Here is a 12801-nt window from a genome sequence, read left to right on the forward strand (position 1 = left end):
TTACTGAAAAGTCCAAATTATATTTTCTAATCATCATCAGGGAGGAGAAAATGTTTTCCACCCCGTTTAGGAGATAAAGTTGTCAAAAATCCTAAAGCACCTCAGAGCCCCTCTGCTGCCGGAGAGCTGATCCAAATATTGATCCATAAGATATGTTTCCATCACCCTTATATCTCCAGACCGTTAGGTTGTTAGGTACATTAGTTTGGAATGGTTTACTAGTATGGTTGTGATTTACAACATATTGCAGATGTTCCTCATATTGTGCAAGCCACCTGTCATCCTCTGTGTCTCTATGTAGAGGAGTCCAGAACAAGACTCTGGATCTTTAGGACTTTGAATCAAGTCATCAGGAGTTAGGGGCAGACCTGGGATAACATGTTCCCTGCCTGAAGGTCAACACAGTCATGGTTCAGTCCTTTCTGACTTTTCACTGTGAAGTTATTGTCAATAACTATGTACTTCTATCAGTACATGAATGTGGCAATTCCATCAACATTAAAATAAATCACAGACTGTATCTTTGATACATTAACATGCTGTGAAAAATCAAGGCATTCTTTTGTGTTTCTTTGAGACCTAAAACAACACTAAGAACACCCCAGGTCTAGAGACTGGGCAGAGGCACAGAACCTGCTGCACCAAGGTTCACACTATGAGTGTGTTTATATTAAAGGATTCTACACCTTCAAAAAAGGAGGGAAATAGAGACAGAGATAGCAGCCTGGTAAATACATATTGCACAGATAGATTTGTGTTAAAGCTCGAAGATGACCTTCCACTGAGGGAAGACTTAAAGAGTTTCATATTTTGGACTCAGTGAAGATGTAGACAGTTAGGAGAAAGCCCAGAAGTCCTCACCTGGCTGTCCAGGTAAATAAGGTTCCTCTGGAGGTGATGAGAGAGAACATCAGTCTGCAGGAGGTGCAGAAGAAGAAGAAGAGAGGAAGCAGGAAGGGACAGGACAAGGAGAAAGAAGAAGTCAAAGGCACGTTTTGAAAAAGAAGGAAGAGATCACAATAAGGGAAGGCTGAGGGTCATTCCCATGGCAACGCTGCATATTTTATTATCTGTCATTGCATATTCACTTTTCAGTGGAAGTAATATCAGGGAACATGTTTTAGCTGCCTCTACTCAACCACAGTTAATTAGTTATGACACAATATCCACCCAACTGTACCAACTGTAGCTGCTACGCACAAAGAAAGACTGTCTTCCTCATCCAATAATACTAGTCATGTTAGATGTGAAATGTGGGCGGCTTTAAGCTGATAATCATGAAGCAAGAATCAGAAGAGTCATGCAGCGATGAGGAGAGGCAGCTGGAGTTTTTTTGTGCATAACACATGCAGTACATGGAGGGCTGTCCACTACCGTCAGCAGATATTTACAGCAAATAGCCAGGACTAATGTGGATATGATGTAGAAGAGGATATATTCATGAGTGTCTGTCCACAGGTGCTGCAGTCAAATTATTCAATTATTCAACAACACACAGGATTTAATGCAGTAATGCGGTCATTTAGAAAAGGGAGGTCAAACACATTTTAACACCATCGCCAAAAATCCAAAATCCCAGTTGATAAAGAATGTAGTGTAATACTCAATATACAATAATCCACAAGCATGTCATTGGCTGGGTCTAAACACATGCAAAAGTCTCACCAGAAATATGAATCATAAAATGTCCACTCATCCAAAGAAACATGAATACATGCGAGTCTGCATGTTTTCGGAATCATCAGCACAGGAGCCTGTGGGGGGGGGCATGCGTGGACAGGAGCAGTGTCCCCATACAGAAATACACATGCTCAAACACTCCCACACACAGATGCAAAAGAAAGACCATCAATCCACAAAATGCCCAACAAAATGAAACCCACCAACCAGCATAAAGCAAGAGCGAAACTCCAGGAAGAAATAAGAGTTTGGGGTGTCCATCGAGCCCAATGATTATTATTGACCAAACACAACCACACCTGCAGCTGGTCAAAGCGTCATGTGTCTGCTTCTGATCTGACGCCTAGAGCAAACTGTCTCTGTGTGAAGGGATGAAGAACATATTCTAGCACCAAAGTGAAAATCCCAGATCCACTGCACTGTTGCTATGGTTACTTGTTACTGCACTGTTGACCTGGGGAGGGATATACAGGAGATATATACACAAGGTGCATGGACCTGTGTCTTGTTCCTCAACCAACATACAGTAGATGCTTTATGACTTTTACCTTCCAGCTCCTCCCTGACAGGGGATCAGGACCTGCTTTAACTGCTGCTGGTATTTGGATTTTGTCTCTTTAGTTTTGTGGTACTGGTCCCCTATATGTACTGCAAGGACATTTCCTATGTACATGAGATGTTACTAACTGTCCCCATAGAGACAGTGTTAAGGCTCCATTGGCCAGTGGAAAAGGGTTACCAAATGTAGGTCAATTCATCTATGGACATTAACCTCTGCTCCAACCTCACTTTAAACTGGTGCTGAAAATGTCAACTTGGTGGTGCTGACGCAAGTTTGCAGACCATAAATGTCACCTGGGAACTAAATATCTGAACCATATTTAGTGCCAATGTCGATAACAAGCTCTTTGACTGGTTAACAGGGAACTGCAGGTTTTGATGGACCGTTTCTACTCTATCAGTGTCTTTACAGGATTTCTTGACATTCGAGCAATTGTTGAGATATTTCTATCTGGACCTAAGCAGTGGACCAGCCTTTAGCTCACAGATGAACAAACATCTGTCAGAACACACCAAAGTCATTTCAGATCCAATAGTGTCACACATAGAACACACACACACACACACACACACACACACACACACACGTACAGTACTACAGTACAGTAGTACACCCAGTGCTGACCTTAGCGTTGGGCCCCTCCATACCCAGGGCCATTAGCTGAGATACTGTGTGTTCCCGCAGGCTGTTGAGCTCCGCCTGCTGCCGGCGGAGCTTGATCAGGAGCAGCGTCAGCTCCTCGGGCTGCACACAGCAACACAGAGAGAAGAACAGCTGCCTCACTGACATCAGCAGCAGCGTGCACCCAGGGAAATGACATGAGGCGGGGGCCTTTAGGAGGAGTGGAACTAACCACTGAACATGTGTCAGAACAATTCCTTCCCTATTAAAAGATGATGAGGAAGATTATGGATGCAGAAGTGTATTAAACGGGATGGCACTTTAGCTTCTGCTAAACTGCTACCACTGGAAGCTGAACAGAGACCTCAGCATGCACCAGTCTATGGGCTACTCTTGCAGTTAGACTAAAACCTGTGTCTAATATAGGCTCAAAAAATTGTAAATCTTTCTGGGTTCAACACTGCAATCAAACCCTTTCACATTACATGTTTTCTGACATGTGGTCTTGCATGTTTTAATGACAAAAGCACACACTGTCATCAGTTCTACTGTGGCAATAATTGTGGTTTATACTGTAGCTCTGATGACTGTTGGAAGCAGGTATGAGATGCAGGCCATTTGAAATAACACTGCATTGAAAGGAATTCAACACCATGATGTCGACCAGAGAGGAAATGTTCCTCACAGTGTGGCAGCTTTTTATTGACTTAATGACATGAATACTGGCCACTGTCATCTCTTTTCAACTTCATTGTCAGCATAAAGCAGCTATATATTAACCCTAACACTTCCCTGCACACACAGATACAAACACAGGTCCCTCACACACTCATCGTATCATTGCTTGTGACAGTGGATGAAGTAGTGCAGTCACTGTGAGAAGAACAGCGCATTGCAGAGCCATGTGGAGGACTGGACATTATCCCCAGCTTCAGACTGAGACAGTCCTCATCCTTGATGCTGTTGCTTTAATTTAAAGATAAATGTAATTTGACACCGCGTTGTGTGTGAGCACTGTCATTAGAGACCACTGTACTGTCAATAATTACACTGGTCCTGCTGACAAAAGAGAAAATAGAAGCAGTCAGAGTCTGCTGAGAACAACATCAGTGAGATAGATGTGTGTGTGTTTGTTTGTGTGTGTGTGTGTGTTGGCATTGTGTCTGAATGCGTAACATCTCTGTTCCCTCTTGGTCAGAGTTTACTGAAATCCAGGGGACCGAAGGTTATATCTCAGATTTCAGTGTCGGGGGGGGGTAGAGGCACTTACCGTCTTGCCCTGCAGGGACAGAGGGGTGATGGACGGGGGAAGGACACCCCCTGCTATGGACCGTCGGTCAGCAGAGTAGCCATGCTGTGGGGGGCAGAGATAACAAAGGAGTAAAATTGACGGCAGAAGTTCTGTTTGGATCTTCTTTAAGTACGATAAGCTTCAAACGAGCAAAATCAAAAGTCCGTTTAATGACTCCACTTATTATCTGACACCTGTTCACGCATTACTTCTCACTACTGTCCTGGGAGAAGCTCTGCGTCCTGAGCCTCAGCCCCCCAAGCAGGCCCCCAGGTGATCCGGGGGTCCGTTAGCTAACTGAGGTACAACTAGCTTGCACATAAAGTAGAAGTTAACCACGTTCACGTGATGAGGTTTGTTGCAAACTGGACGAAGGAGTACATTATATGCCATGCCTCAGGAAGAAAGCCCACAGGATTATCAAAGACCCCCATCACCCGAGCAACAAAATGTTCTGTCTGCTGCTGTCTGGCAGGTGGTACCGCAGCATTAGGACTAAAACCACCAGACTCAGAGACAGATTCATCCCACAGGCCATAAAACTGCTAAACGCTCTCTTAAGTGCCTCCATAACCTAAAACATTCATCTGGTTTCTCACTATTTAATTTGTTATCTTAATAGTTATTAGCAGATCAAACAGTATTTAATTGTACTTCACTGTAAAATATGTAATCTTTAATTTCAAATTCTGTTATTATTTATTTAAGTGTTTACATAGAATCCTGCATTACTTGATCACTCAACATTCCATGCATAATTTAGCTTATTGTATTCATTTATTTATCTGACATGTAGATACTTCATCTGCACTACTTATAGACTGGTCTATGAAAATACCAGCACTATTTACTCTAACTTAAATAACTCTGTTTCATCTTGCACAGTCTTTTTAGTTTTATCTGCATAGCTGCATAGTTGGAGGAGCTAGGGACTTCAGATCTTCATTTCCATAACTACACTGTAGCTACAGTGCAGCTGACAATAAAAACCCTTGAAGCCCTTGAATGTGTTTTTGTGATGCAGCACCTGCCATACTGATGCATACTGACTGCAGAATGTTTTGTTAAATAAAAAGGTGTCGTCATTTTCTTAAATGGTTGAATCTTTTAAATAGATTTAAACTTTCCAGAAACAACAGAGACAAGCACAGCATGCGGCAGCAGCAAGGAGAGCGTTAATGAATGACTTAACTATAAAGGTTAATGTCACTGTTCTTTTTAATGACAATATGTGGAGGTTATTAAAGGAGATTAAAGTGCAGGAGGAGAGCGGAGTCAGTGTCCGCTGTGTCTGAACCTCCTTTACATCACATCTGAGGGGTAGTATGATGTGGATAGAGGATGACGTGTATTAAATTAGCTGATTGATTTCATTATTGTACATTATTACTTTGTAAGATTAAATGTTCCTATATGTTTTCATAATTTGCCGTATGTATTCACTCAGCAAAAGCAGAGCACGTCTGTTTGCCAGACTCTGTTAGGAAACAGAACAATGATCGGACTCAATAAACCTCAGTGTAATTTCATTCTGCTGCTACAGTGGGTAACATCCATTTATTGCTTTGAGGTGGAACACTGTTAAACCACAAAGACAAAGTCAAATAAACAACCCTAATAAAGCCATTCAATCTTATATTTCATTTACTTGTAAAAAAGAACAGACCCCGACACTCGAACTGTAATATTTTCATTATTTTTAATTATGTAGAAACTAGATCCTATAATTCGCTTTATATCTCATTGATGTTCGTGGTATGCAACCCTTTCTGACAGTTACAAAGCTCATCGTGGTGCCATTTCTGAGTGGAACATGCACTACTAATGCAGTTTATCATCATTAGAGTCCCACCACAGCGCCGTGCCCTGTACCTTTGCAGGGAGGGTCCTGTGCCAGGGGTCAGGGGTCTCTCCCCTGAAGACAGGTGAGGACACCTCGGAGTGGGAGCTGCTGGGGTTGTGGGGGGCCTGCAGGCGAGGGGGGGGCAGGGTGCTGTACAGAGCCAGGGAGCCGTGAGAAGGCGAGGGGGGGATGGAGTGTGCCACGTGTTCCGAGATGTTGCCCATGGTCTTAGTGCTGGGCAGAGTGCCGTAATGCCCCCCCGCTGCAACACCAGGAGAGAAGAGAGTCACATGGGGGGAGAAGGGAGAAGTTTATGATTTTAAAATAGAGAGGTTCAAACAATCAAAATATAATAATAATAAATAATGAAGGGTCTGTTATCTGGAAGTCATGCCTTCTTACACTGCGAGGTTACAACAAAACAAACACATTGTCATGATCCTTGTTTCGTGTCTGTCATGTCTTTGTGTTGTGTTTTATTTTGAAATGTTTTCCCTCTTGTGTCACTTGTTAAGCTTCACTTCCTGTCTGCGTTTCCCTCCTGTGCCTGATCGGGTCATTGTGTTCACCTGTTGCCCCTGTGTTTCTCCTCTCCCTTCCAGCTGTCTCTTGTCTTGTGATTACCCATGTGTATTTAGTCCCTGTTTCCCTTTTGTCTGTTGTTCGGACAGAACGACCGAACCCCAAAAATGGACCCAGCAGTACTTTTTGAGGATGCTCCTGTGGAGTTTTCCTACAACATTTTATGTATTTATGGAGAGTAGAGGAGAGCAGGTTCTAAAGAGGCTCAGGATGCAGCTCTTCTTCATGCGCGCTGGGAATTGGCAGATAAGCCGCCGTTCGAGAACTCACTGCCGGACTATTTAAGGACATTTGTCAATTCCCCAGAAAGCCTGCACCCTTTCCTTAAACCTCGTGTCACAGCCATGACGCTTCCTGCAGCCAAGCCTCCTGCAGCCAAGCCTCCTGCTCCCACGCTTCCGGCTGAAGTTTTGGCCCTAGCAGCCGCGTACCCGTCTGTAGTTCCGGCCCTAGCAGCCATTTTTCCAGGCCAAGCCCTGGCCACCATGCTCCCAGCTGCTGTCCTGTCGGCGGCCCGGCCGACTCCAGCCCCTGCTGTCCTGTCGGAGGCCCGGCCGACTCCAGCCTCGCCTGTCCTGTCGGCGGCCCGGCCGACTCCAGCCCCTGCTGTCCTGTCGGCGGCCCGGCCGACTCCAGCCTCGCCTGTCCTGTCGGCGGCCCGGCCGACTCCAGCCCCTGCTGTCCTGTCGGCGGCCCGGCCGACTCCAGCCCCTGCTGTCCTGTCGGCGGCCCGGCCGACTCCAGCCTCGCCTGTCCTGTCGGCGGCCCGGCCGACTCCAGCCTCGCCTGTCCTGTCGGCGGCCCGGCCGACTCCAGCCTCGCCTGTCCTGTCGGCGGCCCGGCCGACTCCAGCCTCGCCTGTCCTGTCGGCGGCCCGGCCGACTCCAGCCTCCCCTGTCCTGGCGACTCCGGCCTGGCCTGTCCTGGCGACTCCAGCCTCGACTCCGGCCTGGCCTGTCCAGTGGATTCCGGCCTGGCCTGTCCTGTCGACTCCGGCCTCTTCGGTCCAGTTGACTCCAGCCTCGCCTGCCCTGTCGGCGGCCCTGTCGACTCTGGCCTCGCCTCCAGTCTCGCCTGTTCCTACTCCGTTGGGGGTCCCGCCGTCACCTGTTCCGATGGGGGTCTCGCCAACTCCTGCTCCGATGGGGGTCCCGCCATCAGCTGTTCCGCCGGGGTTCCTGCCAACTCCTCACCCCATCAAGTCGGTGGTCCCTCCGACACCTGTTCCGTTGGTGATCCCACCAGCCCATGTCCCTGTCCAGTCGGGGGCCCCGCCGACTCAAGCTCATGTCCCGCCGACTCTAGTTCATGTCCCGTCGGTGGTGCGGCCCCTGCAATTGCCTCTTCGGGGTTCCCGCCGACGCCAGTACCAACTGGGGCCCCGCCGACAACAGCTCATGTTCTGTCGGGGGTCCTGCCGACTGGTGCTCCTGTCTCCTCGGTTGCCCTGCCGCCTCCTGCTCCAGGTACTCCTTACTTTCCTCTAGAGGCGTCTCGCCGTCCTCCAGCCCGTCGTCCAGAGGCGTCTCGCCGTCCTCCAGCTACAGCCCGTCGTCCAGAGGCGTCTCGCCGTCCTCCAGCTACAGCCCGTCGTCCAGAGGCGTCTCGCCGTCCTCCAGCTACAGCCCGTCGTACAGAGGCATTTCGCTGTCCTCCAGCCTGTCCTCCAGCCCGTCGTCCAGAGGCGTCTCACCATCCTACAGCCCGTCATCCAGAGCTGTCTCGCCGTCCTCCAGAGGTGTCTCGTCGCCTTCCAGGCCGTCCTCCGGAGCTGTCTCGTCGCCTTCCAGGCCGTCCTCGGGAACTTTCTCGCTGCCCTCCGGAGCTATTCCGCCGTCCTCCGGAGCTGTCTCGCCACCCTCCGGAGCTGTCTCGCCACCTTCCAGGCCGTCCTCCGGAACTTTCTCGCCGCCCTCCAGAGTTGTCTCGCCGCCCTCCGGAGCTGTCTCGCCACCTTCCAGGTTGTCCTCCGGAACTGTCTCGCCACCCCCCGGAGCTATTCCACTGTCCTCCAGGTCGTCCTCCAGACTTCCCTCGCCATGGTCTACGCCCCTGTCTCAGGCCCCAGCAGTTCCCTAGCCACAAGCCCTGTCCATGCTCTGTCTCGTCCTCTGCCTTGCCCCCGGGTCGTCCGCCCGAATCCCGCTTCCGGACCCCCTCCACCTACCCTTTTGGCCTTGGTCATGCGTCCCTCCTCCAGATCCCCTCCACCCACCCTGTTGGATTTTTTTGGACTTTGTTGGGACCTCTGGAATCCGCCCTTTGAGAGGGGGGTTCTGTCATGATCCTTGTTTCGTATCTGTCATGTCCTTGTGTTGTGTTTTTAAAAAAAATGTTTTCCCCTCTTGTGTCACTCATTAAGCTTCACTTCCTGTCTGCGTTTCCCTCCTGTGCCTGATTGTGTCATTGTGTTCACCTGTTGCCCCTGTGTTTCTCCTCCCCCTTCCAGCTGTCTCTCGTCTTGTGATTACCCATGTGTATTTAGTCCCTGTTTCCCTTTTGTCTGTTGTTCGGTCGTCGTCATTTCTTCCCTGATCTTGGCCATGATACCTGCCTGTTCCTGTCGCCCTTCATGTCTGGAGCTAAGTGTTTTTCATGTCCTGTGTTCCCCTTGCTTCGTGTTGCCGTCAACAGCTTTTGAATAAAGCTCGCTTTTTGTTTTTGACCCTTACCTGCTTCCCCTGGATTTACTGCACTTGGGTCCTGTTTCCCCAACCCTGACACACATACTGTGAGAATGTCCTCCAAGGAGCTCGCCCAGACTACCAAATGGCTTTGTAATTCTTTTTAACATGATCTAATGTGAAGACAGTCTGACACCTGATAGCCAGTCAAACTGACCTAGAAACCTTTTGGGATTAAGTGGATATATCACTATTCCAAAGAAAGGTTTGAGTATAATTCTTAGTAAAAAAAGAACATATGAATAAACATTAACATTTCAGTGTAATTGCTTCGTCATGACAAGGCTGTTCAAAAAGCCAGAGTGTTAGAAGACACTTAGCATCAAGGCTTATTGGGCCTCTCCCCCCCTCACGGCTCTGTACCTGTCGGCAGAGCCAGACTCTGCCTGGAGAAGGCCTGCCTCTGCTGCCACTCGTACAGCTGCCACATGGTGTCGTCCCTCATGGATCTCCTCTTCTCCGCTGTGGTGCTGGTGGAGGTGGGGCGGAGGGCCCGGTCGTACACGGAGCCCGCCACGCTGCAGATGCTGTCTGGCCGGATCATGTTGCGGGGCAGCGTGCGGTAGCCCTCAGGGTAGCGCGGCACGATCTGAGGCCGGTGGCTGGGCATGTTCCGGGGTAAGGTCTGGTAGGACGTTACACTGGGAGAGAAAACAGATGAGCAGTTAGTCATCACTAACCAACACAGCCCCCTTCATTAGGTCAGAAGACAGTCAGGTTCAGATCTGTATCTGGATTCTGTGTGGACTTAAGGCAGTTATAAATGTAATTTGTGTGTGTTATGATTCACCATTTATCAGAAGCTCTGAAATAGAAGTCTGAGCTCATTGCAAAACCAAATCTAGTGCCGTTATTTAATAATGCAAGCACAACGACCTGAGGGCCCCCAGAATGTACTGCAGCTTTGCAACAGCTGAGACATGCACAGTGGAGCTATTTCAGTCATAATTCATGTTTAAATGCGATGCATTTTAAAAGGAAAGCTTGAATGATAATAACCAAAGTGGTTTCAATAAAGGCTTCCACAATTAACTGCCTTTCAGGGAAAACCCATCCTGCGATGGTGAGTGGTAACCCTCAGTCTGTCGTAGCTGTCTTAACTCAAGGACATTCAGCTTGTTAAGCACCAACTGTTGAAGCTAAAACACCAGACAGCGGATCAGCTCGCCACACAGCACAGGGTTTGATGTGAGCAACATCAGGCTCCCTAACCCTTCAATTAAGTCTTAAATATATTTTGGTGTATTACTCATCATTTACAACTTCATAACCTAAGTTCATGAATCCCAATGACCTACAGTCAGGTCCATAAATATTTGGACATTGACACAATGTTCATTATTTTGGCTCTGTACACCTCTACAATGGACTTGAAATCAAAAACTCGATATCTGCTTTACGTGCAGACTTTCAGCTTTATTTTGAGGGAATTTACATCCAGATCATGTGAATTGTGTAGGAATTACAACACATTTTAAACACGGTATCCCCTTTTTAAGGGACCAAGAGTAATTGGACAAAGTAACATACTCATAAATAAAATTGTCACTTTTAATATTTGGTTACAAATCTTTTCCAGTCAATGACAGCCTGAAGTCTTGAACCATAGACATCACTAGACGCTGGGTTACATCCCTGCTGATGCTCTGCCAGGCCTCTACTGCAGCTGTCTTCAGTTCCTGCTTGTTCTTTTGGCAGTTTCCCTGCAGTTTTGTTTTCAGCAAGTGAAGTGCATGCTCAATTGGATTCAGGTCAGGTGATTGACTTGGCCATTGCAGAAATTCCACTTTGGCTGCCTTTGCAGTATGCTTCAGGTCATGGTCCATCTGCACTGTGAAGTGCTGCATAATGAGTTCTGAAGCATTTGGACGAATATGAGCAGATAATATTGCCTGAAACACTTCAGCGTTCATCCTGTTGCTTTTGTCACCAGTCACATCATCATTAAATCATCATTAAAGACAGGCCCTTTCATTGGCAGTCAAACATGCCCACGCCGTAATACTACCCACCACCATGCTTCACTGATGAGTACGCTTTGGATCATCAGCAGTTCCTTCCCTTCTTATCATTCTGGTACAAGTTGATCTTTGTCTCATCTGTCCATAGGATGTTTTCCAGGTCTGTACAGGCTTATAGATGGGTTTTTAGCAAGCGAGCGGTTTCTGTCCTTTCCAGACTCAATACTATTAAAATTAACTGGCTGCAAACGCTTAATCTCCAATTTCTGCTCTAATGGCAAGGTACTAAATTTAACTCTGAGTAAATTATTGATTTGATTCATTTTGGACTGGCTTCACTCACCATGATTGCACTCCAGTGGCAGTTCTCCGGTGGGCCTAGCACCTGGCAGAACAACTCCTCCGTCGTCTTCAAGCTCAATGGGAATGGCTAGGTGCCAGTGGAGCGCAGCTAGCCATTCCCTTACTAAGTTAGGCTAACAGCAGCCACTAGCAAAAAGCCCACTCAGCCTCAACGACGAACAAGCCGTAAAGTTGAGCAGTGTTTGCTAAGATTAAGTCATTCAGCTACACTCACTAACTAAATTAACTAACTCAAAAAAAGAAATGTAAGTAATATACAACTATAAAGGTCTGACTCGATAGCAAAGAACAAAATGGCACCTGCCTCTTCAGAACAGAAACTTGGACTGACAAAATGTCTCTGCCCTACTACTTAATTCACTTTGCTCTACGGGCAAAGTGAATTAACAAATTATTATTGGTTCGTTCAAAATTCAAATAAAAACGGATCAAACAAATAACTCTGATTGGTCTAACTGTACAGAATTCTGCATCAACGTCGGATGTTAATATGTGACGTATGTCCTTATATTATTTTTCATTGGCTATGGGGCCAAAACCGTTGTGCCCCACCGCTCATCATTGAAATCGCGTTGAGCAAGCGCACTGTGTTTTTGACTGCTAACCTGGTTAAACAGGGGCTGAGGGGCCGGCCCCATGCCTGTTGAGGAAGACTGCTAGGAGAAACGCGACCATTACTCAACACGTACAGGAAGCGATTTGGAATGTACCAGACAGTTACAGCGCTATATTGTCATATTATGTCATATCATGTAATAAACATGCAATAATGTTAGTTACGAAATAAAATACATATATATTACTTGTTGTTAGTGGAAATCGAATTATTGATCATGTCGTGAACTCCGCCATAGTGGCCACTAGTGGTGGGGCCCGGCCCTACAGGCCCCTATTGCAGACACGCCCCTGGAATCACTCCTCACTTTATACAGTGTTTAATTTCAATTAATGTATCTGAACAACAAAGTGGAAAAAATCAGTTTGTTCATTTATTGGAAACATTTTCATGATCTCCAATTCATTTATTATGAACACATTGAAATAAAAAGAAACAGATTTAATATCTGTCCGAAGGAACAGCTTTTCCATTTCACATTTTTAATAATGGCCTATATCTTTTTTTGAAAATGATTTTTCTTATTTCATTAAATGTATCTGGGTCTACAACAAATGATACAAAGGTGTACTAACAGAGGTGTCCTTTGTCTTTTACG

At 46.8% G+C, this 12801-nt stretch overlaps 1 protein-coding gene across 1 annotated transcript in view; it reads right to left on the reverse strand.

Moving 5' to 3' along the window:
* LOC134879434 (pleckstrin homology domain-containing family A member 5-like) overlaps window positions 1–12801 on the reverse strand; it is a 166518-nt gene that overhangs the window by 22611 nt on the left and 131106 nt on the right. The window contains exons 12-16 of the mRNA XM_063905944.1: window positions 9627–9904; window positions 6027–6259; window positions 4134–4217; window positions 2867–2986; window positions 862–915 (exon numbers count right to left, since the gene is read on the reverse strand). Coding sequence (XP_063762014.1) covers window positions 862–915; window positions 2867–2986; window positions 4134–4217; window positions 6027–6259; window positions 9627–9904 — 769 coding nt within the window. The remainder of the gene's footprint in view (window positions 1–861; window positions 916–2866; window positions 2987–4133; window positions 4218–6026; window positions 6260–9626; window positions 9905–12801) is intronic.

Source organism: Eleginops maclovinus, chromosome 17, assembly GCF_036324505.1.
Source record: "Eleginops maclovinus isolate JMC-PN-2008 ecotype Puerto Natales chromosome 17, JC_Emac_rtc_rv5, whole genome shotgun sequence".
NCBI classification, from domain to species: Eukaryota; Metazoa; Chordata; class Actinopteri; order Perciformes; family Eleginopidae; genus Eleginops; species Eleginops maclovinus.